Source organism: Penicillium rubens (genome assembly GCF_028828025.1).
Source record: "Penicillium rubens strain IBT 27055 chromosome Unknown utg000001l_segment0_segment0, whole genome shotgun sequence".
NCBI lineage: Eukaryota > Fungi > Ascomycota > Eurotiomycetes > Eurotiales > Aspergillaceae > Penicillium > Penicillium rubens.
In genome coordinates this window covers 2,970,872-2,996,458 of record NW_026890599.1, presented here as the reverse complement: position 1 = coordinate 2,996,458, position 25,587 = coordinate 2,970,872, and the positions used below count along the sequence as shown (strand labels likewise).

The 25,587-nt window shown below is 48.8% G+C and overlaps 11 protein-coding genes across 11 annotated transcripts; 7 read left to right on the top strand and 4 right to left on the bottom strand.

The window, feature by feature from the left end:
* Positions 1-195: 195 nt before the first annotated feature.
* On the bottom strand, positions 196-1,876 carry N7525_001181 (putative MFS monosaccharide transporter; the record flags this gene model as incomplete). The annotated part of the gene is made up of 2 exons (XM_002558184.2): positions 196-1,727; positions 1,783-1,876. 2 exons carry the CDS (start codon positions 1,874-1,876, stop codon positions 196-198), a joined length of 1,626 nt encoding a protein of 541 aa, XP_002558230.2.
* A 2,241-nt stretch (positions 1,877-4,117) lies between these two features.
* On the top strand, positions 4,118-4,318 carry N7525_001180 (uncharacterized protein; the record flags this gene model as incomplete). Its single annotated transcript, XM_061211791.1, has 1 exon — positions 4,118-4,318. The coding sequence occupies one exon, from the start codon at positions 4,118-4,120 to the stop codon at positions 4,316-4,318; it is 201 nt and encodes a 66-aa protein (XP_061071017.1).
* Positions 4,319-5,397: 1,079 nt separating this feature from the next.
* On the top strand, positions 5,398-7,015 carry N7525_001179 (L-lactate dehydrogenase (cytochrome); the record flags this gene model as incomplete). The annotated part of the gene is made up of 3 exons (XM_002558187.2): positions 5,398-5,503; positions 5,561-5,874; positions 5,942-7,015. The coding sequence occupies 3 exons, from the start codon at positions 5,398-5,400 to the stop codon at positions 7,013-7,015; spliced, it is 1,494 nt and encodes a 497-aa protein (XP_002558233.2).
* Positions 7,016-7,800: 785 nt separating this feature from the next.
* Positions 7,801-8,916, bottom strand: N7525_001178 (metallophosphatase domain-containing protein; the record flags this gene model as incomplete). Its single annotated transcript, XM_061211790.1, has 1 exon — positions 7,801-8,916. The coding sequence occupies one exon, from the start codon at positions 8,914-8,916 to the stop codon at positions 7,801-7,803; it is 1,116 nt and encodes a 371-aa protein (XP_061071016.1).
* A 448-nt stretch (positions 8,917-9,364) lies between these two features.
* On the bottom strand, positions 9,365-9,553 carry N7525_001177 (uncharacterized protein; the record flags this gene model as incomplete). The annotated part of the gene is made up of 1 exon (XM_061211789.1): positions 9,365-9,553. The coding sequence occupies one exon, from the start codon at positions 9,551-9,553 to the stop codon at positions 9,365-9,367; it is 189 nt and encodes a 62-aa protein (XP_061071015.1).
* A 217-nt stretch (positions 9,554-9,770) lies between these two features.
* N7525_001176 (serine/threonine-protein kinase) lies at positions 9,771-11,756 on the top strand (the record flags this gene model as incomplete). Its single annotated transcript, XM_002558189.2, has 5 exons — positions 9,771-9,937; positions 9,998-10,815; positions 10,873-10,957; positions 11,025-11,262; positions 11,319-11,756. 5 exons carry the CDS (start codon positions 9,771-9,773, stop codon positions 11,754-11,756), a joined length of 1,746 nt encoding a protein of 581 aa, XP_002558235.2.
* A 587-nt stretch (positions 11,757-12,343) lies between these two features.
* Positions 12,344-12,921, bottom strand: N7525_001175 (MGMT family protein; the record flags this gene model as incomplete). Its single annotated transcript, XM_061211788.1, has 3 exons — positions 12,344-12,497; positions 12,616-12,742; positions 12,807-12,921. 3 exons carry the CDS (start codon positions 12,919-12,921, stop codon positions 12,344-12,346), a joined length of 396 nt encoding a protein of 131 aa, XP_061071014.1.
* Positions 12,922-13,123: 202 nt separating this feature from the next.
* On the top strand, positions 13,124-14,134 carry cwc26 (putative cell cycle control protein (Cwf26); the record flags this gene model as incomplete). The annotated part of the gene is made up of 1 exon (XM_002558191.1): positions 13,124-14,134. One exon carries the CDS (start codon positions 13,124-13,126, stop codon positions 14,132-14,134), a length of 1,011 nt encoding a protein of 336 aa, XP_002558237.1.
* A 439-nt stretch (positions 14,135-14,573) lies between these two features.
* On the top strand, positions 14,574-16,025 carry N7525_001173 (putative nuclear envelope protein Brr6; the record flags this gene model as incomplete). Its single annotated transcript, XM_061211787.1, has 2 exons — positions 14,574-15,650; positions 15,702-16,025. 2 exons carry the CDS (start codon positions 14,574-14,576, stop codon positions 16,023-16,025), a joined length of 1,401 nt encoding a protein of 466 aa, XP_061071013.1.
* An 829-nt stretch (positions 16,026-16,854) lies between these two features.
* Positions 16,855-18,191, top strand: N7525_001172 (uncharacterized protein; the record flags this gene model as incomplete). Its single annotated transcript, XM_002558194.2, has 2 exons — positions 16,855-17,942; positions 18,011-18,191. The coding sequence occupies 2 exons, from the start codon at positions 16,855-16,857 to the stop codon at positions 18,189-18,191; spliced, it is 1,269 nt and encodes a 422-aa protein (XP_002558240.2).
* Positions 18,192-18,725: 534 nt separating this feature from the next.
* On the top strand, positions 18,726-20,376 carry N7525_001171 (trehalose-6-phosphate synthase; the record flags this gene model as incomplete). Its single annotated transcript, XM_002558195.1, has 5 exons — positions 18,726-19,014; positions 19,058-19,427; positions 19,498-19,871; positions 19,915-20,257; positions 20,307-20,376. The coding sequence occupies 5 exons, from the start codon at positions 18,726-18,728 to the stop codon at positions 20,374-20,376; spliced, it is 1,446 nt and encodes a 481-aa protein (XP_002558241.1).
* Positions 20,377-25,587: the final 5,211 nt, after the last annotated feature.

Here is a 25,587-nt window from a genome sequence, read left to right as displayed (position 1 = left end):
TGGGTATATAATGTCAAAAGAAATAAAAGAAATAGCAAAGAAAAAGAGAAAAGACAAATGCAAATCTGGCGTTCATCCGTTTATTAGACAGAGAGAACAGCACAGCCATAACATTGAGAAATGGCAGCGCACAGCGCTGTCACGCCGGCAACTTGAAACACAACCGCTCAGTGGAGCTTATAGAGAGGCTGGCTCTCAAGAGATGTTCTTGGAGTTCTCGGTCTCCTCGTGGAAATCCTTTCCATCGCTAGAGGTGCTGCGAGGAGAGCCCTTCTCACCAGCGTTCTCCATATCACCCTGCTGGCGGTGAGACTCGAAGCCATACTCAGCAGCCTTGGCCTCAATCTCCTCATCAGTGAGCTTAGGCAACTCTTTGGCAGCCTTGACATAGCTCATGTTTTCGCAGTAACCCTTGGCAAAGATAAGATCGATCTCCTCCAGACTGCGACCAGCGGTCTCAGGGTAGAAGAGGATCATGGGGGGAATGAAGATGAAGTTCATCACAGCGAAGAAGAGGTAGGTACCCCAGGAGATGCTGTCAATCATAACCGGAGTGATCATAACAACAGTGAAGTTGAACAGCCAGTTCGAGCAGGTAGAGACGGCATTGGCCTTGGCACGGGTACGGAGAGGCGAGATCTCGGCGGGGTACAGCCAGGGGAGAGGCAGGATCGAGGCACCGAAGAAGGACATGTAGAGGAATAGACCGAAGACGGCACCCTTAGAAGGTCCAGTCTGGTCGGGGATTAAGCAACCGAAGACGATGATCATAGAAACCATCTGACCTGTCATACCACCAATGAAGAGCTTGCGGCGACCGATCTTCTCAATGAAGAACCAGGAGAAGGTAGCGAAGATGGCATAGACAATCATGTTGATGCCACCGACAAGCATGGACATGAACTGAGACTGACCGAGAGACTTCTTCAGGAGGACAGGCAGGTAGTAAATCACAGCATTGCAACCAGACAACTGCTGGGCGATTTGCGATGAAGAACCGATAAGCATGCGGCGCAGGTGCTGGGTCTTGCCACCAGTGAGGAGGTCAGAGTAACCAGCACCAGCAGCAACACCAGCAGCCTCGATGGACTCGATGACAAGCTGCTTCTGAAGCTGGGTCTCGTGGGAATCGACTTCGTAACCACCGAGAGCAGCGAGCACATTCTCACCCTCGTGTACCTTGCCCTTGGAGATAAGGTAGCGAGGAGAGTCGGGCAAATAGTACATGCCAATGATGATGATAACACCGAAGATAATCTGGAAGCCAATGGGGAAACGCCAGACGAGGTCCTCGGGGCCGTACGAGGCACCGAAGTCAATCCAGTAGGCAATCATTGTACCAATGGCGATAATACCACCCTCGATACAGATGAGAAGACCACGGTTGGAGGAACGCGAGCACTCGGCCTGGTAGGTAGGGATGGTTGATGTGTTCATTCCGTTGCCGATACCAGTGATGATACGGCCAACGAAGAACTGGGCGGTAGCTCCATGGCCCTTGACGGCAGCGATCTGAATAATAACACCAATGATCATGACCCAAGCACCGTGAATAATCATGAGACGACGACCAAGCCTGTCACCAGTGAACAAGGCGTACATGGCACCAACCAGACAACCCAACTCGTAGACGGCAGTCACCAAGGCCTGCATGGTGGAGTCGCCATGGGTGATAGGCATAAGCTTGCCGAAGGCATCGGAATCAATAATGCCGGACATGACACCCTCTGTGGATTGTTAGCAGCGTTGGACTTGGATGATACTAGGTCAATGTATACTCACGATCGTAACCGAAAAGCAAGAAGCCCATAGTGGCGATGGTCGACACCGTCAAACTCAGGGGCCTGCCGGACATGCCAGCATATTTTGGCGCCATGATGAAGAATAGAAGAAGATCACGATATAACCAATCTATACAAGTCCAAGAAGTTATGAAGGACTAGTCCCAGTGTCAACACGTGGGTATGGTCGGTATGAGTAGAATGAGTGGAATGACTGGGTATATAGAGACACGCGGAGAAAAAAAGAGGAAACCCGGGGGAGGAGGAAATAGGGAGATATTTGAGTCTCTGCTTCTCCAACGGAGTTTGACGAATGTGGCAAGGAGATTCATCGTGGGGCATAAATATTTTTCTCCCCCGTGTGTACGGAGTACTCCATACGAGTTAAGCCCGATGCCTTCGAATAATAATAAAAAATAAAAGAATGCAAAAATAATTTAATAAAAAGAATAAAAAGGCACTACTAATCGTGGTAGTTGTGGTTCAACGAATCAGAGTTGTGAAGGAGCGGAACCCATTAGCCGAATGCATCAATAATGGCGTTGTTAAGCATTTTTAAAAAGATCCACCCGGTAGTTTGCGTCCCTGATGACATCAGAATATGGAATTTCTTTTTCTTTTCTATTTTCTTTTGACTTGCTCCGTATTTGTTTTGATACTAATTGATTCATAATTGGCCTATAGGTGGATAGGACCTGGTCACTTCGGTGTGGTGCTTAGCTTAGATCCGCACCGACTGACCAAACATAAAATCTCAAACAATTCTGGATCATATTAAAGTGGACTGTACTCCGTACCTAGTATGTCTATTCTACGGGTGAGGAAATGGCAGCGAGATTCGGAGTAAGGGTGAAGGACAAGCCCTACCAATAATAGGCTTAAACCGTTGAGGAAGGCGTGCCGATATCAAATAGTGCATCGGGATTGCGCACGCACACGGGAATATGGTAGGTGCGCTATTAGGGTCCCTATGATTCAACAATGTACTTCAACGTTGTACTCGATCTCAATGCAACAAGTCCAAGCGCCAAGCTACTCCCGTCCTTCTCGGTGCTGGTTGCAAAACGGGACTCGGGAAGCCGTCTCCATGCCGAAGATACTCGGCGATGAGAAATGTTCGCGGGTGCCGTGAAAGGACTAGCGCCACACTAAAAGGATCGGACAGTGATCATCATGGTCGCTTACCCGATACAGGATGTGCATAACAGATCCTCCTTGCTCTTCATTATTGAGATCTTTTGATAATATATGCAATGTCTTTCTTTCTCCCTTCCTTGGGGATTCCTATCTAGGCTATAGGTAATACAATATAAGGCTGCATACATCTATTCTGTACAACGTTGCACTCAGATCCGAAAACAATATGTGGAATAGCACAATTTACGGATTTATGCGAGCCAAGAGCCAAGGCGTGTAGGGCCGGGCCCGCGAGCTTTTTTTTTCTTGACCGTTGCTTCTTTTCAGCCTGAAGTTTAAAAACATGACAAATGAATTGTATGAAAAGTTATAAAACTTTTCATTTTTCCCTTCAACCACACAAATGATGACCCACGTCATGTCTCAAAGATATGCAGGATTATCCATCAAATCCCCTCCTTTGGCGGAAAAGTGTGGCCTAGTATCCGCAATGATGTCGTTGAGCCACTTACCGGCGTATTCGAAGTTTTCTCGAACTGCAGCCAAGTGGATACGGGCGAAAAGCACAGGCAACCACAAAATCAAAACAAATTTACAGGACGTGGCTAAGGATTACATACATTCTTTTCCCGAATATGCGAATGCACTGGATTCGGATTGGAAGAACTCTTTACCGTTGAAGCGTACGATGGTAAGAAATTGTTCTCCTTATGGCAGGTCCGCGTGTCCATGTCCACAATTCAGGAGATTCAGGAGACTATGGATGGGTCTCCTTCGGCTGATCATGCATCTCGGAGAACCCGCCTTCCTGTCTCGTACATTGCACTTTACAGTCGATCGAGACCTCCCAACATACCTCGCCCGATGAGGGGTCGATTGGACGATACAAAACCGAGCTTGAGATGTCATGGTGCATATAATTTGAACAGAACACATAAAAATAAACCCCGCTTCCTGGGGCATTTGGGTCATCTCAGAGCCTGCTAATGGCCTGTCAGCACAGCCGACTTGCGGATGAATCCTGCGTGGTTAGGATTGAGCCTTATTACCTAGGTATTGCCGTATAGTATTTTTAGGTGATCCAAACAATACCCATTTATGAATCCTACAATACAGTTTGGTTGAACTATAACCAGTGGTGGCGACCGCTTTGCGCCCGGTTCGATCTACCTGCACTTGATTCAAAGATATTGTGCCCCATGCACACATGGTGCAACTCGTGGACAGTGCACTTTGACCGTGCCCCTTCCCCGTACAACGTCAGCGGCAGCCACGAGGCAACAAGGAGGGGTGGCCATGGCAGAAGATGGGGAAATGGGGGAGGTGTGGGAGGGTGGAGAACATTCGGAGGCGCCGGCAATGCCAGGGAGGTGCGAGGAATGAACGAACGTGTCCGATGATAGCATCTGCCTCGATGCCGATGTGCCGATGTGCCGATGTAACAAACTTACATGTGCGCCTTACGCGCGTTGCATTGAGCGGCTGTTGTTCTTCGCGGTCTCTTCGAACTTCGAACCAAAAAACCAGGTTTCAAAGAAGCTTTCTAGCGATCGACGGTGGCGCTGTCAGCCAAGGCCGAGGTAGGATCGTTCTTCGTCCACTGATCTCCACTACCTTATAATGTTTCCGATTGTCAGCTTGTATTATCTATGCTTCTGATGTTCATGAAGGCCTTAGTATCTGTACTTCAACATAATGGTTGTTATGATATGGTGTACTTTGCGTACTCCGATTGACGATGGTCACGTGGTATCATGTGATAAAGTCATGTGAATCAAGCTGCCTCAGGCCATTCGCTATTCCTTCCCAAGACGGCGTCCCCGACATTCCAACAAGGGAATGCAGGGCTGTCAACAGCGATTTGTTCCATTAGCCGTTCGAAAGAATCCAAGGGTGCGAACTGGCAGGAGCTGAAGAAAGACAAATAAATGCGATTTATGCAATTCACGCATTTTGCAGTTCTGCTAGGGACCGTAACTAACAAGGGCTAACCTTAGAATTATACTCCGTACATGTAAATGTCTATGTATATGGTAACATATTGTTGAATACATCATATTTTGTCTTTCTTTTTCCATATAGGTAAGGTTGCTTTCTGAATGCAGATGTAGACAACAAAAACGTCTTTGTCGTGTGAAGGGAACATGCGGGCATCCATGGATGTATAATGCGTTCCTTACTACTGGCTGAATACAATATAGAGAACGTCACCAAGGTCGAGGCTCCTACGACGATCCCAACCTCCAATCTTAGAGACTTCGAATTTTAGACTTGATATTAGAAACAAATCGAATTCATATACGGACTTAAGGATTGAAGGCCCATCCGACCAGACTCTCATCCGACGAGTCGGCCGAGAAGCTCCCCGCAACTTTCTCCCCCGGACTCATTTATCCCGAGGTTCCACTAGATCTTTTTCCCTTTAATTACTTCCTCTCCTCTACTCTCCTGCAACCCATACTCTCATATCCTCTTCAAAATGACAGGCAAGCTCACCGGCGCAGATGTCGCCGAGCACAACTCCAAAGACTCGTGCTGGGTCATCGTGCACGGCAAAGCCTACGATGTAACCGAATTTCTCCCGGGTATGTGTTTCTTCACTACTGCTCTTCACTGCTCGAATGTACGCTAATATTTCACAGAACACCCCGGGGGTCAGAAGATCATCCTCAAGTATGCAGGCAAAGATGCGACCGAAGAGTTCGAACCAATCCATCCACCCGACACCTTGGACAAGTTCCTAGACAAGTCGAAACACTTGGGTGCAGTAGACATGGGAACCGTCGAGCAGGAAGAAAAAGTTTTCGACCCGGAGGAGGCCGACCGCCAAGAGCGCATTTCCCGCATGCCCTCCCTCGCAGCGTGCTACAACCTGATGGACTTTGAGGCAGTGGCCCGCCAAGTCATGAAGAAGACGGCGTGGGCATACTACTCCAGCGGAGCAGATGATGAAATTGTAAGCTATTCTGATGTCTATATCGATACCCCGAGCATCAAACCCCCCAATGCTAACCTATACGCAGACAATGCGCGAGAACCACGCAGCCTTCCACAAAATCTGGTTCAGGCCGCGGATTCTAGTGGATGTCGAGCACATCGACATGAGCACGACAATGCTGGGCACAAAATGCTCAATCCCATTCTACGTGACCGCCACAGCGCTCGGCAAACTAGGCCATCCAGAAGGCGAAGTAGTGCTCACGAAAGCCGCCCACCGACACAACGTAGTACAAATGATCCCCACCCTAGCCTCATGCTCTTTCGACGAAATCGTCGACGCCAAACAAGGCGATCAAGTACAATGGCTCCAGCTATACGTGAACAAAGACCGCGAAATCACGCGCAAGATCGTCGAGCACGCCGAAAAGCGCGGCTGCAAGGGCCTCTTTATCACCGTCGACGCGCCCCAGCTCGGCCGTCGCGAGAAAGACATGCGCTCCAAGTTCTCCGATCCCGGTTCGAACGTCCAGGGTGGCGGCGATGACATCGACCGCACCCAAGGCGCCGCCCGAGCCATCTCCTCCTTCATCGACCCCGCTCTCTCATGGAAGGATATCCCCTGGTTCAAATCCATCACACGCATGCCGATCGTGCTGAAGGGCGTGCAGTGCGTTGAGGACGTCCTGCGCGCTGTCGAGGCAGGCTGCGATGGCGTCGTGCTATCTAACCACGGCGGACGGCAGCTCGAGACCGCCCGGTCCGGCATTGAGGTCTTGGCCGAGGTGATGCCTGCCCTCCGCGAGCGCGGTTGGGAAAAGCGCATTGAAGTCTTTGTTGATGGCGGTGTGCGACGCGCAACTGATATCCTTAAGGCGCTTTGTCTGGGCGCGACGGGTATCGGTATTGGGCGGCCGTTCCTTTACGCCATGTCTGCTTATGGGATTGATGGTGTGGACCGTGCTATGCAACTGCTGAAGGATGAGATGGAGATGAATATGCGGTTGATTGGAGCCCCGAGTGTCGCTGATCTCAATCCTAGTCTGCTTGATACCCGTGGCTTGTTGGGTGGGCACTCTGTTGTGCCATCTGATACCCTTGGCCTCGGTGCTTATGATCCATTGGAGGCACCGAGGTTTAATGAAAAGCCGAAGCTTTAGTTTCTTTTTGGCCGCATTCGTGGTTCATTTGTTCGTGTTGATACTTGCTGTGTTGTTCGCATCGGTCTGCAGTGGTATCGTCTGGACATGTAACATTGAGTTCATATATATCTCTATACCCATGCAATATGTACAAATTATTCATCTTGGAGAAATGTGTACTTTTTCCCTTGTAGGATTTAAAATGCTTCAATGTTTTCAACAGGCTACGACGATGGATTACTGCCGAGCTTACGGCTTACGGAGATATATTTCGAAACCCAGGTGGATGGGCACTGACCCAACACAAGTACCGAGGTACATATGCAACTTGTGTCTGTGTTAGTTCCGTTGGGTTTTGTTACGTATATAGCTGTTAATATGTAGCAGTCAACTGGTCATATTATAACTGCCTCTCGACTAACATTCTAGCCTTGAATCCAAGTACTTCGTAACTAAGCCTTCCAAGCTCCTGACGTCAGTGAGGTTCTGTTGCTTCAAATCCCAGCCAATTCTATATTTATTAGGTTAGTATTGCTACCAGGATTCGAACCGTCAATATATATCTTATATAGATTATTATTTTGTAATGTGAGATACAAGGTGGATCTTGAGAACCAACCTTGGGTTCACTCAGGCTGGGATCAAAAGATGTCAATACCCGAAAAGAGGCGCCATTTCTCGTGCAGTCAAACCGCTCAGCTACTATTTACAGCTGCAGTTATTGGTCACCAAGCGCAGACCAACAAAACATGGTATTATGAACAGGAAGCAAAAAAGCGAACGCTATGCATGCCGATAGAAGATCACAGGGTAAAAACCCTCGGCGGGTTACCCAGGCGGCCAGTATCGCGATACATACAAGCAGCGTTGACCATCCACCCACCATTAAGGTTCTCCCCTCCCCAGACATGGGCCCAGACCACACCTAGGATCCCGTATCCCACAACCCGCGCGGCGTCCATCCAGGCAGACAAATCGAACAGATCGCGCAGGAAGCCGGCCAGCGAAGCAAGGCGGCTAAGACGCGCGCGTGACCGGCGCGAAGCACACAATCTTTCCCAGGCCCGCTGGGCTTCATCCCAGAATATGGGTTCTTGGCCTGCGGATTCATGGACATGGCCAAAGACGTGGAGGGCAGGGCGGACGCGCCATGATTCCGCTAGCAGGTTGGGACAGCCTGTGGAGTATACGGGGGACAGGTCAAGATGGGATTGGGGTGGGGTGTGGGTGACGAGAATGTCTGTTTCTGGGGGGACGGTGCCAGACCAGGCGTCGTGGTGTGGGGGGTATGTGAAGGCGTGTTCGGGGCCGAAGGGGACGATGGCTGGGACTTGGGGCGCGCCGTAGATTGTGAGTGAGCGCGAGCGGGAGCTGGTGAGGGGGGTTGTGGACGAAGGCGTGGAGGTATCTGCGAACGAGAGGGTAACGGCTGAGTGTTGGAGGTAGTGGATGTCACCCCAGTCGATGCGGGAGGCGCCGTTCAGGTCGTGGAGCGAGTGGATGGATGCCGTAGATGAGGAGACTGCGGAGAAGGAATCCCCGGTAGAAGCTGGGTCTTTGCGGTCCTCATCCAGGCGCGACCGCACGTCGAAATAGCTGTCATGGTTTCCTCCGATGGCGACTTTGTATGGGTGGGGAAGACTTCGGAGCCAGTCAACAGCGGCTTGGATATCGCGTGCAGAACCGTCGTTGCAGAGGTCGCCCGCGTGGATGAGAAGGTCTCCGTCAGGTACGTCTGGCCATTCGAGGGTGTGGGTATCAGAGATGCAGACTACTCGGATTGGTTGGGTGCCGGGTGGAGGGAGTCGAGGAGGTCCGCGCAGACGGAGTAAGATCTGGTGCACTGGATAGAGTAAGGCCACTAGGGGAGAAGCGATGAAGTAGTCCGGAATAGGGCGACGGTTGAAGGGGCTTGCCATGGTGGCAGAGAAGCCAACAGCTAGAGTCCTAAGAGTTCAAGAGGTGAATCCACCGAGATCAAGCCAGGTACTTAGTTACCCCAAGCGGGGATCGTGACATCAGGACTGCAGTCGATCTTCTCTTTGTTTCTTTTCAGATTTGACTGAATGTGATAGAATTATTTGGTAAAGTATGGTATAGGATATGATAGATAGGGGAAGGTTATCGCATAGAAGACCTAAAACATCCAAACAGCTCGGTGTGTTCAGTGTGTCAACAGAGTCAACAGAGTCAACAGAGTCAACATCACAGAATGTATCATCTCACCTGACATGTACGCGTACTTGCTACTTGCTGTTCTCTGTTAGTTATTCAAAGTACCAGCGACCTTTTTTTCTGACTTCGTTTTTCTTTTTTTCCTTTTACATTCCTTCATCCAGTATATTATAGACTATTTATTGTCTATACTCAATGCGTCGATATTTGCCACCACGGACGCTGTGGCTGCTTGCGGAAAACCATCCCATCGATCTCAACATTCCCCTTTTCTCCGAGGTGATCTGTCTTTCTAAGGTCTCTCTCGATCTTAAAACTTGACTTTGCGATCGGATCGTCACTCTGGCCCATACCCTCTTTGGCCTTTGCCTTACCCGCCATTTTCAATCTTTGACTTCTTCTTTTCCCCTCCCCCTAGAATATTTTCAACAAGTTCATTTGAAATCTTCTACGGGATTTTCCTCGACTGCCGTGTCTTTACTGTGTGAAAAGGTGGTAGAGGGGTCCCCTCCAACATCCACCGCCTCTAAGTTCCGCTTGAGCCAACCAAAAGCCAGTGTGCCCCGCCTCTCAGCTTGACCTCCCAAATCTCCACACCATGGAGGGAGTCGATCTTACCAAGGCGATGCTCAACAAGGGCAAACAGATGGCAAACGTTGCTGCTTCAGCTGCCAATGGCAACGGCGGAAAGAAGAGGAGAAAGGGTACTGACTTGAAGCCCATCGTTACTAATGAAGGGAACCCTGCGCCCGGCGTTACTGAATCGTATGTCTTGAGAAACATTCCTGATGCACATAGTTACTAACTTATCCCCCCGTGAAACAGAACTGGCGCTGCTCAGTCGAACCCCAACGCATCCGCATCGCGCTCATCATCCTCATCGTCTGGCGAAGAACTCGAGGCTACCGCGGAAGAGGAGGACTCCGAAGATTACTGCAAGGGTGGATACCACCCTGTCGCTGTCGGTGAAGCATACAACAATGGTCGCTACATTGTCGTGCGCAAGCTTGGCTGGGGTCATTTCTCCACGGTCTGGCTGTCACGGGATACAACCACCAACAAGCACGTCGCGCTGAAGGTGGTTCGGTCCGCCGCACACTACACTGAAACCGCGATCGACGAAATCAAGCTCCTCAACAAAATAGTCCAAGCGAAACCCTCTCACCCTGGTCGGAAGCATGTGGTTAGTCTGTTGGACTCGTTCGAACACAAGGGGCCCAACGGTATTCATGTTTGTATGGTCTTTGAGGTCCTGGGCGAGAACCTGTTGGGTTTGATCAAGCGGTGGAATCACCGCGGTATTCCTATGCCGCTAGTCAAGCAGATTGCGAAGCAAGTGCTGCTGGGCTTGGATTATCTCCACCGCGAGTGTGGGATCATCCACACCGATCTGAAGCCGGAGAATGTGCTGATCGAGATTGGGGACGTGGAGCAGATCGTCAAAGCACATGTCAAGGAAGAAGCCAATAAAGAGGCGAAGGAAAAAGAGGATAACCGGAATGGGCGGAGACGGAGACGAACACTGATCACAGGGAGCCAGCCGCTCCCCAGTCCGCTCAACACCAGCTTCAATAGCTTCGACTTCAAACACAGCTCTTCCAACTCGCACAGTAGCCTCAACCAGGTAGTCAATGAGCCTGCAGGTCAGTCCCCCTCGGTGCAGATATGGCACGATTGTGCGCGAACTGAAACTGACCTAGCATCTACTGCAGAAATGCCCTCAATGAGAGAACTGCTTGGCGTGAAAGAGGAAGATGCGAAGCAAAACCAGCGAGAGAAAACTGCGTACGTTGTTACATTTCACCTTTATTGCTACGATATATAAGAGCCTGCGCTAATAACATACATACAGTGATCTTCTGGAGCGAGAGGTGTCCGGCATTTCTCTCGATAAAGGCTCTTCGAGCAAAGCACCAGAAGAAGAACTCGACGTGAATATCATTTCTGTCAAGATTGCAGACTTAGGCAATGCTTGTTGGGTCGGTCATCATTTCACCAACGACATTCAAACTCGTCAGTACCGCTCGCCCGAAGTCATACTGGGCTCCAAGTGGGGTGCCAGTACTGATGTGTGGAGTATGGCATGCATGGTGAGTGACATTTTCATCGATCACAGACGAAGCTGGACGACATACTAACTTTCTAGGTTTTTGAACTTATCACTGGAGACTACCTCTTCGATCCCCAATCAGGGACCAAATATGGCAAGGACGACGATCACATCGCCCAAATCATTGAGCTACTCGGTCCCTTCCCCAAGTCATTCTGCATGTCCGGCAAATGGTCCCAAGAAATTTTCAACCGCAAGGGTGAACTGCGCAACATCCACCGACTCCGTCACTGGGCTTTGCCCGACGTCCTGCGAGAAAAGTACCACTACTCCATGGAGGAGAGCATGCGTATCAGCGAACTCCTACTGCCCATGCTAGATCTGTCACCGGAGAAGAGAGCGAACGCTGGTGGCATGGCAGCTCACGAGTGGCTGAAGGACACACCTGGTATGGATGGAATTGATTTGGGCATTTCTCCTGGAACACGCGGGGAGGGCATTGAAGGCTGGGCTACCGAGGTCAAAAAGCGATGAAGGTGACCTTAGTGACCCCCTCCCTCTTTGTTCTCTTTTCCTTGGCCTAGATGGGGCTATCCCCTGGGTTTTCATTGCGGGCATGCCCTTATGGCGATGATGTGAGTTAACGATCTTTTTCCTCTTTCCATTTACGGATTGATGCTGGTTGGTTTATGTCTTTACTTCTTCTTTCTTTGAAGCTTTCTTTCGTCCTATGCTGGTAGTTGGGGTGTTTTCGACATGCTCGTATGCTTATGCCTCGCCTTCCCCCCTTGCACGTCTGTCTACATTTTGTGTCTGGTGCTTTTCCATCTCATACCTCTCCGATAGACTCGTCTTTCTATTTCCATTGATCATATTCGTGATGGGTCCTTTAGTCTCCTGTGTCATCCATTCCCTCTCATCTGTGGAGTCCTCCCCGTCTTCTAGATCCCCTCCACCAGAGAGACAAGTTATGACCATTTGCTATGTATGGATTCAATCTCCGTACGCCTTTTCTTGAATCATTATCAACTCCCGGATGCAATTCAGGGTATTGGAACCCAATCTATGATATTTGTAAACGTCTCTACGACGGTAGATGGGTGTTCAACATCCCCCCATTCTCATGGCTGCTCATCCGTTCTTTCGCTCGGCAGCTCGCTTGGGAACCACCCATACCGAGAAAAATCGACATACATCTCGCCCATGCTGTCTGCGGTAACCTCCACACCTTCTTGTGCGAGCGCTTCGGCCTGACGCTCCGCACTTCCGGGTCCACTGCTATAGTTGTCAGCCGGGAACGCATCCATGGATAAAAGTCCGTTTCGAGTCTGGTCATATGGTCCAGTTTGAGATGATACAACAATTTGGAATAGGTAGTCTAGCTCGAACGCACCGATGCGAAATCATTCCTTTCGAATTAATCACTCGCTGCCACGGCACCGTGCTCGAATTGAAGTGCGAACCAGACTCCGGCGACGCGAGTACTTTGAGACAGATGCCGACTTGGCGGGGACGCTGAGCTATTACCAAAAAAAAAAAAAAGGGGTCAGTATAACTATAGCGACCATATGACTTTTCCCATACGTTCACCTAGGAGGCGTGCGATGTGACCGTAGGAAGTGACTTTGCCCCGGGGGACCTCTTGGATGGCTTCGTAGACTGCGTTGGCCCACCACTCTGCTTCTTCGGAGCGCGGCATTATGCAGACATGGGAATAATCTGACAACAAAATTCGGAGTCTTCCTCTACATTGCCGAGCCCATAATCCAATAAAGCGCTCACGCCTTAACACGAAGCGCTAGGCGGCATACAGTTCGGGAAAACATTCCCCCGGATCGTTAAATCACTGTGTTCAACCTGCATCGACATTTCACGCTCCTCACATACAGCATATCGAAATCATGCCTGGATCACTTGCCGACTACCTGGCAAAGAACTATCTGACTGCCGACCCGGTCACCGAGCGACCAAAGAAGAAGCGCAAGAAGACCAAAGCCACCGATACTGCAGGCTCCGGCCTCATCATTGCCGACGATGATCCACCAGACATTCGCTCATTAGGAAATACGGGAGAAGACGACGAGGACAGACCTTACTTCGAAACATCTGCCAAAACCACAGAGTTCCGCCGCGCAAAGAAGTCAAGCTGGAAGACGATCGGAGGACCCACGCCCGGCCAAGGCGGAAGTGAACAAGAAGCCGCCGACGCAATTCTAGCCGATGCAGCAGCAGAACGCGCCGCCCAGCAAGACCCAGACGACGAAGATGCATTTATGATGGACAATGAAGATGATGGTGCGGGTCGCATGGAGTCTGGAGCAAGAGGAGGTCTCCAAACCGCCGCCCAAACCGCAGCGATGGTGAAAGCCCAAGAAAAGCGGCGCAAAGCCGAAGAAGCACAGTACCGCGATCCCTCAGCGGCCAACCAAACGAGCCAAGAAACAATCTACCGAGACGCATCCGGACGGATCATCAACGTGGCTATGAAACGTGCCGAAGCCCGCCGCGCGGAAGAAGAAAAGCGCGAGAAAGAAGAACAGGCGCGCGAGGCGCTGATGGGAGATGTGCAGCGACAACAGCGCGAGGAGCGGCGACAGGACCTACAAGCTATCAAGGCTATGCCGCTTGCGCGGACGATTGAGGATGAAGAAATGAACGAAGACATGAGGGCTCGTGATCGGTGGAATGATCCCGCTGCGGAGTTCCTTACGGCCCGGCGTGATGCGGGAGCCAGTGTTACGGGGCGGCCACTGTATCGTGGTTCCTTCCAGCCCAATCGGTATGGGATTCGGCCAGGGCACCGCTGGGATGGAGTAGATCGGGCCAATGGGTTTGAGAAGGACTGGTTTGCGTCGCGGAACAAGAAGAGCCGGTTTGAGGCTTTGGAATACCAGTGGCAGATGGATGAGTAGATGGTCATGTTGTCTGTCTTATGTGTTTTCCGTCTCGTTTAATACCCGTTGTGGGTGCTGGTCGCCCAATGCATCAACTGATCTTGCTTCGATGTTCGGTTTAAATCTGTCTATATCCCCATAATGTCTACCTAGGTATATCGTAGATGTATAGATCTGTGGTCTATTCCACAGGCCGATGTCAAGATTCCAATTAGGCCTGCTCTAGCACGACGTTTACTTAAAATTTTCTACCTTGGGCTGTAAACTATACCATAGGATGGGTACAATAAAAGCAAGGAATACTGTGAAAATATGAAGTATGGTCCTTCTCGGAGATAAAGAGTGTTAATGCCAAGGTTGCTACGGGAGTCTGGATGTTTACCCCAAACAAAAAACTTCCCGCCTTCCAACCCTCACCATCTACCCGCTAGAGATCTATATTTTGCTCGACCTAAAGATGGACAAGCGAACGGGAGAGAGTCCAATGGACTTTGAATGGCAAACTCGAGCCCCCGGTGATCTGACTTCGCCCTTCTACCAGCTTGGAGCGCAGCATGACAAGAAACGTTCGTATCCTAGTCTGAACGAGGACAACTGCAATCTCAAGCCATCTGACACCCGCACAGGAACATACAGCGCATTTGAATCTCCCCAGAAGCAAGCGCTACCCTCCCTCCGCGAGCCAAACTCTCAACCCTTCCTCTTTTCACAACCCCGACAACAACCCGCACCACTATCGCCGAAGGCCAAATTTGGCCAACCTGCTTTCCAAACGCCACGGAAATTCGATGTGGATTTCTCATCCGGTGCTGAGAATATGTCGTCTCCGGAATACGCAGATAACGAGGATACGCCCGAGCAGCAATACAAGCCAGGGAAGGGAGCTTCGTCACTATTCAACTTCCATGGCCGGAATCCGCAGAGCCCAGGGCGAGGTGAAATCCCTCGGCTGACCCACCACTCCAACGCAGCCTTGCACCGGATACAAAAGAAACGACGGAGAGACAAGGCACTCGGCCGACAAATACGAGTCGACAGCGATGATGAGAGCGACCAAGACCGGCCCAGCAGCAGGGAAGAGAAGCCGATGAAAACGAAGCAGGGGAAGGGACAGAAGTCCGACCAGGATCGCTCGCACGTCTCATCCTGGTCCGATTTCTTCAGCATGCTGGAGGCACACCCGAATGTGCCCGCCATCCTATCATGGTGGGCCCAGTTGGTAGTTAACCTGTCGTTGTTCTCTTTGGCCGTCTATGTCGTATTCGGATTTGTGTCGGCCATCCGCGCCGAGTTCGAGCAGGCTGCGCAGGAGATGTCCGACACTATCTTGGCCGACATGGCGGTCTGCACGAAAAGCTACATTGACAACGACTGCGGGCGATCTAGCCGTGCGCCGGCCCTGGAGACTATATGCGAGAACTGGGAACGGTGTATGAATCGTGACCCAGCAAAGGTTGGCCGCGCCAAAGTCTCCGCGCATACAATGGCTATTATCATCAACAGTTTCATCGACCCCATCAGCTGGAAGGCGATCGTGAGTTTCCCTGCGCACTTGCTCTTGGATCTTTACTGACTTGTATACTAGCTGTTCTTCCTCTCGACTATATCTACCGTTACCGTTGTTAGCAACTGGTCATTCCGCTCATTCAGACATCGTCTTCAGCAACAGCACTACGCGCAACACCCACCCTCATCCCAATCCATGCACCCCCAGCTGCAGCACAACCCGTCCTTCGGGTACTATGGGCAGCAAGACCCTCGGCAAACCCAGGGCGGCGCCTACAGTGAGAAACAAGATCAGCCCCTGATGCTCGAGAACACACGGGCGATGGACTTTGTCACTGAGCGCTCTCGTGAGCGCGAGCAGCATCTTCGGACACCTAGCCCAACTAAGCGCAGGTTTGCCTAAGCCACTATTTTCATTTCTGGGCCCAGGTCTTGGTCGGCGTACTTGTTTTACAGCGGATGGGTTGGCAGCATAACCACCGGGGGACGGGGTCATATTCGGGGTTGGCATTTTGAATTGGTCTGGTGCTGGTGTTTCATTTCATACCATCATCATGGTTTTTTTTTTTTCTTTTCTTGTAATTGGTTCTAGTCGATTTAATTCCCGGGGCTACATTGGCTTCTTTACTGTCTCTACCTCTTGTACGTACTGGGTACTTTTTACCTAGGCCGGTATAGATTTATATTTCTACATTTTCTTTCCTTCCTTTTTGTAGCCATATTATCCCAAAGTACTCCGTACATGATGCCGACAATGAAGTATTGTATCCGTCGAAACCCACGTTCAATTGATCCTTCGCTGATGCTGAGTCGGCGAACTTTCGCCGGTGGCCGAACCGCCCACTGGGCGAGCCCCCCGGTGGCGGAGCGTCTCGGCCATCCTTTGCCACGGAGCTAGCTCGTAGTATGACTCTTTCGGAGAATTCCAAGTGGAATCCAGGGACGTTCATTTGCTGATTCTATTAATCGGCTCGGCCCACTCCCGAGACCCGTTTCCGATCTTCATGCTACGGCGAATTTCTCTCTTCAACTGCACGTCAGACGGCATGCATTTGATGTATTGATAATGGCCGAGCTCAAGAAAAAATCGCTGAACTTTTTTGATTATATCCACTATGAACTAGTTAAAAGAAGCTATATATCCAGACAGTTGAATTTTCCATATAGATAGTTCCAACAACAAATTTCCTTTTCCCTCTTATACCTATTACCTACTGTGTAGCATAGAAATAATGCACCACGAATCAGCACTCGGCCCAACCACCTGCCCAGAGGGAGGGCTCATTGGCAACCTCGTTGTGGTAGGCAGCTTCAGCGCTATCATGGGCGGACTCGGCCTAATGAATAGCATCGGCATCTACCAAGCCTGGATCTCAACACACCAACTCTCAAATATCAGCGAAGGACAAATTGGCTGGATCTTCGGCATATACAACTTTCTTGTATTCTTCTGCGGGATCCAGATCGGGCCCATTTTCGATATCAAAGGGCCAAAGCTGCTCATGTGGATCGGGTCAAGTCTGCTCGTATTGACGTTCATCCTCATGGGCTTTTGCCAGGAGTACTGGCAATTCCTCATTGTGATTGGCATTCTGGGAGGAACGGGTACGTCTTTCATATTCATCGTACCAGTTGCGAGCATTGGACATTTCTTTATCAAGCGCCGAGGCGCAGCAACAGGTCTCGCATTGGCCGGGGGTAGTATCGGCGGCGTGATATTCCCTTTGGTACTACTGTATCTCGCGCCTCAGATTGGATTTGCCTGGGCTAGTCGGGTCGTCGGTCTCATTACGCTGATCCTTTTGATCCCCGGCTGTCTTCTAGTCAGAGCGAACTTCCCTCCTAAAATCCCGTCGCGTCCCTCGCTCAAGGTATTCCTTCCCGATCTCACCATTCTAAAAGACCCAGTCCTCGCTCTGACGACAATGGGTGTTTTCTTCATTGAATGGGGCTTCTTCATTCCGCTCGAGTACATTGCCTCGTACTCAATTGCGAGTGGGATCTCTCACAACCTATCGTACTTGATGGTGGTCTTTTTGAACGCGGGTTCTTTCCCTGGTCGCTGGCTGCCGGGCATCGTTGCTGATCGTATCGGTCGGTTCAACACATTGATCCTGACAAACATTCTTTGTTTGATTTCCGTCCTGGGTATTTGGATGCCCGCAGATGGCAATCTTGTTGCTACTGTGATATTCTCCATTGTATTTGGGTTCGCTAGTGGGAGCAATATCAGTCTTGTGCCAGTCTGCGTGGGAGAGCTGTGTCCCGTCGAGAATTATGGGAGGTATTATACCACGGTATATACTATTGTTGCTTTTGGGTAAGTCATTCTCTTGTTTGTATTCGAAGCCATTTTATCAGAATTCGTGGCTGACATATTTTCTCTAGGGCATTGACTGGCGTCCCGATTGCTGGAGAGATCATTCATGTCTGCGAGGGACAGTACTGGGGACTGATTGCGTTTGCTGGATGTTTGTATGCGGCCGGATTGAGCTGCTTCATTGTTGTGAAACTGTTGCAAAATCAAAGAGGCAAATTGTTGGAGAAGGTTGAGGCGCCGGGTGCTTAGCCCTGACATGGCCATGACGAAATCCAGCCAAAAAGCAGCCCTGCAGTGTATAGACGAAAAACAACCTTATTTATGGATAGAACAATAAAATTACTTTTGCAATTAAACATGAAGAATTCCAATGGTATTTCTTGGCCATTTCTGTAGAAAATAGGGCTCAATCACGGAGTGTTGATTGTATAGTCTACCTCCGCCTGTATAGAAGCCGGGAAGATTGTCAACCAACCATTTTAAGTATCCATATAATCCCAGGCAAATAAAATATTGGAGCCAGAGTGTCACTGAGGCCAATTTCATTCAATTCTAGGCACATTAATAATAAAGAGGAGAGGCCCGGGGACGCATTTTCTTTCATATTGACGTAAATTTTTGAATTTGCCATTTGCCATTTGTGTGGCTATGTATAACTGCCAATTTGTGCTTTCATTCCTGCTTCTTTCAATGCAAAGTAGAGTATTCTTTCGTCTGATTCAGTCCCTGACTCATTTCTCTTTCTTTATTGAAGATATATAAAGTTCCAGCTGTCTTGACAAAATGGGCTCAACTGGCGAAAAGCGAAATCTAACTATCGTTTCAAACCGCCTTCCATTATCCGTGAAACGTGTTGATGGTGCATTTCAATCATCTCTTTCGAGCGGTGGCCTCGTCACTTCCCTTTCGGGGTTGACCAAGTCCACCAAGTTCCAATGGTTTGGCTGGCCAGGAATCGAAGTGAAAGATCCAAAGGATAGAGAGGAAGTGCAAAAGAGCCTGGAAGCACATAATGCTATTCCTATATTCCTTGATAGCAGCCTGGCTCACGAGCACTATAACGAGTTCTCGAGTAAGCTCCAAGCCCTAAAACCGCGATTCACGCTGACCGCCAGACCGTATCCTCTGGCCCATTCTCCATTATCAGTCGGGTGTAGTTTTCGACGAGACCCCATGGCAAGCGTATAGGCGGGTAAACGAGTTATTCGCAGATGCGATTGCCGAAACAGCGGGTAGTGGATCGCTGATCTGGGTCCATGATTATCATCTCATGCTTTTGCCTGAGCTTCTCCGTGACCGACTCAAACAGCGAGGTAAATCCTGCGCCATTGGCTTTTCACTTCACACGCCCTTTCCTGCAGGGGACTTTTGGAGAAACCTCCCTGTGCGAAAACATCTCATCGAGGGCATGCTGTCAAGTGACTTGATTGGGTTCCACACGGACGAGTATAAGCAAAATTTCATCGACACCTGTGCCAGTCTCCTGTGAGCATTAGCCCTAATTCCCTTTCCCCGAAAGTTTAAGAAGTACCAACCAACACCACCAAAAAAACAGCAATGCACGCACCGAAATTCCAAACCAAATCCAGTATAAAAATCGGCTGGTCTGCATTAACAAGTTTATTGTCGGCATCGACCCCGATAAGTTCATCGACACATTGCAAAAGCCTGATGTCCAAGAGCGTATTCGAGTCTTGAAAGAACATTATAAAGGCGTCAAGGTAATTGTTGGCGTCGACCGACTGGATCACATCAAAGGCCTCTCGCAGAAACTCAAGGGGTTCGACGCTTTCCTCGATGATCACCCGGAGCTGCAAAACAAGGTTGTTCTCATCCAAGTCGCCGTCCCAAGCCGTGAGGACGTAAAGGAATATCAGGAGCTCGAAACGGAACTGTGTACTATCGCCGGGAAGATCAACGGGAAGCATGGTAAGTCCTCTTCACGAATATTGGGAGTATACTAACTGGCCAGCCACCCCCGAGGGCACGCCGCTGCTGTACATGCATCGGTCCGTTCCATTCAACGAATTGACCGCGTTGTACTCGGTGGCCGATGTTTGTCTTCTCACCTCCACCCGCGATGGAATGAACCTCGTAGCCTTCGAGTATGTGGCATGCCAGGAAGAGCGTCATGGTGTCCTCGTTCTTTCTGAATTTGCCGGCGCGGCTTCATTCATGACGAATGGTAGTATCCCGTTCCATCCTGCAAATAAGACGGAAATGTCCGAGGCGATCTTCAATGCGCTGAATCTGGACCCGGCCGAACGAAAAGCCAAGTACGAGTATCTCCGAGGCTTCGTCAATACCAACACAAGGTTCGAAGGGATTTCCTGCTTTTCTATTGTCAGTTGCTGACCTTGACAGTGCAAAATGGGGCGAGACCTTCATCGAAAAGTTATCCCTCCGCTGTAAACGACCCGGGGAATCATGCTAAACGTGGAGGACTGCTGAGCACGATGTATAGTGATATGCAATCCCCTTGTCTGTCAAAAACAAACCGCTTGCCGCTACCATAGGGAATGAATTGTCCTCTTGTTTTGTCTTCGGTCCTGAGTGTTGGCGACTCGATTGAGTGTTGGCCGCTTAGCTTGCGTTCGTATTTTCTTCGCTTAGTCGTCAACGGTCATTTTGCTGAGTCGTCGGTGCTCATTTTGCCTAGCCGTCCGTCTGCTCTTAACTCGTTCTGTTGTCGCTGGCAACGTCTGCATTCTTCTGAGCTAAAAACTAGAACTAAGTACATTGAATCCTCGAAAGTACAAGGCGCTAACGCCAAGGCGGTGATGCCACGGTTGAGATAGTTTTTGGTACCTAGGTACCTGGACCGCTAACCTCGATCTTCAAGTGGAATGTAGCCAACTTTATCTCACGCACCACGTCGGTTCCTAGCGTTATACTTCGTCCAAATTGCGATTAGTACCCTATCTACAGATTCACCAATTATTATGGTAATAAATGCTTTGATGCGAGTAGGACTAAACGTGTCACACTCGAGTTGCTGAACGGGTTTGAGCAGATGTACTTCTACCCCAGATCTATAAGTCCAGCCAATCAGCGTCCTATAAGCTTCGACCGCCCGCCAATCAGCGTTAAGTACGAGTATATAATTGCTTCGACTTCAAATTTTCCTCTCTTGTTTACTTTCCTTCTACCCATCTCCTCTCTTTGTGTTTATCCCCGGAGATTTCATACTTCTGGTCTTTTTCCATTCTATTCTTACTTGGGCTTGATGCCCAATGCACCTTTATGATTCCTCGTTTACCACATTGTAGGTACTCGGTCGTACCATGGTGAGTCTCGTTTATACAGATCACACGTTTTACGTGGTGAGTCGATTGGTCTCGCTGCCTAGGCGACTTGTGGTCGTTTACTTCGCTTAGTCGACGTACTTTGCTTAGTCGTCACCACGTCTTTCCCACGTTGCTTTTTTTGTTTTTATCTTTTTCTTTCCAACTATCACTCGTGTTTCGTTTACCTTCTCCTTGGTAACCTATCTCATCATCCCCCTTTCCCTTTCCCTCCGTTGCATTGTGAACTTTTCTTGTTGCGCTCATTGGTAAGTGGTTCCATCGCCTTCATGCACACTTCCTCTGGGTTCCGTGATGGAGACAATGATGACCACGGTGACCATGATCGATGAAACAAGATGACTTGCATCTTCTCTGAGGTACCATGGCAGTCCTCTTTTACTGACATCTCACTTGACCAGGGTCTACCTATTTAACTGCTTTGGTCCACCTCCATCTACCATTTCCGAGGTAAAGTGTATACCCACCACCCTCATTATCCCGTTTGCCATTACTATGTCTTGGTCATAGGTCTCATGTTTCTATTGGTTCTGCAATGATGATGCCAAAACACACCTTCTCTTGGTTCGGAGGCCTGACGAACACACAGTTATATCTGAGCCACCGTTTGAAACCCTATGGCCTTGTTTACAAAATGCTCAATGGTCTCTAAGGATACCTGCTTGATACATTCTTCACTCATTCTTGGTGTGACACCTGCTAATGAATGGTTTCTTTCTAGTCTCTTATTTCTGGGCTGTGAGTGTGGCCGTGATGACAGCCGATACCTGTTGCGCCTTGGCTCAGCCCCACCCAACATTTTTGAGGTAAAGTACATGTTTCTCCCCAGCCTTATCATCCTTACTGTGACTTCTTTTAGGCTTATGGGTTCCATGTTCTTTTGGTGTTGCAATGATGATGATAAAACTTCGTTCTTGGTTCTGAGGCCTGACGAAAACACAACACATCTGAGCCACCACTTGAGACCCATTGCCTTTACGAACTCATCACTGGAATATCTGCTTATTATACTCTTTGCTCGTTTTTGAATCTTCATCCGCTAATCAAAATATCTTTCACTAGTCTCGTTCTACATCTATGGGCTGTCAGTATGACAGTGGTGAGGGCCAACACCCGTTCACGTGCCCTGGGCCAGCCCTATCTGGCATCTTCCAGGTAAAGTACGTGTTTCTCCCCAGCCTTATCATCCTTACTGTGACTTATTTTAGGCTTATGGGTTCCATGTTCTTTTGGTGTTGCAATGATGATGATAAAACTTCGTTCTTGGTTCTGAGGCCTGACGAAAACACAACACATCTGAGCCACCACTTGAGACCCATTGCCTTTACGAACTCATCACTGGAATATCTGCTTATTATACTCTTTGCTCGTTTTTGAATCTTCATCCGCTAATCAAAATATCTTTCACTAGTGTCGTTCTGCATCTATGGGCTGTCAGTATGACAGTGGTGAGAGCCAACACCCGTTCACGTGCCCTGGGCCAGCCCTATCTGGCATCTTCCAGGTAAAGTGCATATCTTCCCAGACCTATTTGTCATGACCACTCCCAAGGACTACGGTTTCATGCTCTTCCAGTGGTGCAATGATGATGGTAAAACCTCGCTTCTTGATTCGGAGACGTGACGAGAACACAATTACATCTGAGCCACCATTTGAAACCCATCATTGCCTTCTTTACACAGATCACTCGCATATCTGCTTGTGATAGCCTTGCTCAATTGAAGGTTCATATGCTAATGGAAATGGCGTTCCTTAGTCTCCTCTTGCACTTACGGGCCGTCAATATGGCAGTCACGAAGACCAATACCTGTTCTCCGTCTGAGGTTCCTGATCCACCGTTCGGACCCATTTGCTTGCTTAGCAGAGACGCCATTGCCATTTCTCTGCTCAAATATACCTGCCCATTTCCAAAAGGCGCTTGCTGATGCCGTAAGTTTGTTTCTGCATTTTGTGACTCCCAATTGGCGATGATGAAAGGGTTATACCTTACCTCGGCGCATGTGTAGTATCTGTTCTTTTCAGCCAAAAAAAAAAGTGAGAGCCGAGGACTGAAGAAAAGAACCCTCCAAATATCTGAGCCTTCATATTGCTTCCTTTCGAACGACCATTCGCTTCTGAATTGGACTTTGCTAATATCATTGTATTCTTGGCAGATCAATCATTGTCATCTCCATACCCGATATACCTGCTCATTTCGGCCTTTGCTGATGGAATTGTATGTTTCATTGCTGCATTCTCTGACTACATATATCATTGGCAGTGATGAAAGGGTTGCCTATGCCTGAGCCTCGGCTCATGTGTAGTATCTGTTCTTTTCAGCCAAAAAAAAAAAAAGAGCCGAGGACTGAAGAAAAGAAAGCCCCTATGTCTGAGCCTACATTTGATGGAGATCTCTCTATTCAAATCAGCATTTCGACTTGATTGCATCTTGCTAATATTGTTGGATCTTCTTAGATCGGCTCTACTCTCCTTCCCTTTCCCTTCTTGTGCCTGCCACTGCCATATTTGGAAGGATTATATAGGAGCCTCAGAGGAAGACGCGCCCATTGCGGACAATGAGAAAGGGCTCCAAAGAAAACAGACACCTGCGTGAGCCTACATTCGGTGTCTTTGATTTCTTGGCAGAGCCGCTATTGCCATTTCTCATTACCCTGTGGGTATACCTGCTCAGCTCCAACATGGCATTTGGTGATGGAATTGTAAGTCCATTTCTGCAGTCCCTGACTCCCAATTCGGCGATGATGAAAAGGGTTACCTACACTTTAACCTCTGCTCTTGTAGTATCTGTTCTTGTCAAAAAGAAAACCAAACCAAAAAGAGGACTGAAGAAAACAAAACCCATATGCCTGAGCCTGAGCCTACATTTGACGGAAACTGTTCTCTCTAGACCTCATTATGCATTGCTGGTTACATTTTGCTAATATCATTGCATCTCTTTTAGCTCAGCCCACTCGCGCATTTCCCCACTTGGCATTCGGCTACTCCTTTTGAATTTTGACCAAGTGAGTTTGTGTTTACCTTGCTGATATGGTTTGCGACTTTGTCAACTTCCCATAGCTTTATTTCCTGTCGGTGATTTGCTTGATGCCAATGATGAAAAAAGAGAGCTACTGAACATCCTTGATGACCAAGCTACACTTGTTTGAGGCACTTCCCAAGCGCTTTGCCTTCTCTATTGCACGCCAGTCTACTTGACGGTTCACTGCTTTATGAAGTTGAGTATTTTGTATGTTGTCAGTTCTTCCCATATACCCCCAACCTCGGAAAGGCATTTTGCTTGGTGGCGATGATGAAAAAGTCTTGATACCGGAATTTCATTGACGACGCAAAATTGGTTGTGCTCTGAGCCACCATTCGAGCATTGTGCCATTGCTCGTTCTGTCCTTTCTTATGTCGAAGTGTCTTCTCGAGCACTGTTGCTAATCTCTTGATTAGGATTTCCCATATTATCAACATGTCTCCTGCCCTTGTGTTTGGGCAACTTGCTTGGCGATGATGAGATATTGTTGAGTTGAACTTCATCGAAATAGAAAAGTGTCCTGAGCCAATATCTCAGCGTTGTGCTGCTTGTCTTTCCCTTTCCTATATCCTCCTCGGTGCTCCTATTGCTAATTTCCAGATTTGATTCATGATATAGCCATCATATCTCCTACCTTCTTATCCCGATACTCCTATTGCTAACATCTAGATTGGGATACCTACATTGCCAACATATCTCCTGCCTTTCTGTTTAAGACAGCTCACTTGGCGATGATGAAATTTTCGGGAGGTTGAACTTCATTGAAATAAAAAAAGTGTTCTGAGCCATTCTTCTAGCATTGTGCCGCTTGTCTTTTCCTTTCCTATATCCTTGTGATCTCTCTTCTCGTTGCTCCGATTGCTAATTTCGAGATTTGATTCACGCGATGTCGCCATCATATCTCCTACCCTTTTTTTCCGAATGCTCCTATTGCTAACATCTAGATTGGAATACCCTACAATGCTAACATATCTCCTGCCTTTCTGTTAAGACAGCTCACTTGGCGATGATGAAATTTTCGGGAGGTTGAACTTCATTGAAATAAAAAAAGTGTTCTGAGCCATTCTTCTAGCATTGTGCCGCTTGTCTTTTCCTTTCCTATATCCTTGTGATCTCTCTTCTCGTTGCTCCGATTGCTAATTTCGAGATTTGATTCACGCGATGTCGCCATCATATCTCCTACCCTTTTTTTCCGAATGCTCCTATTGCTAACATCTAGATTGGAATACCCTACAATGCTAACATATCTCCTGCCTTTCTGTTAAGACAGCTCACTTGGCGATGATGAAGATTTCGAGTGGTTGAACTTCATTGAAATAAA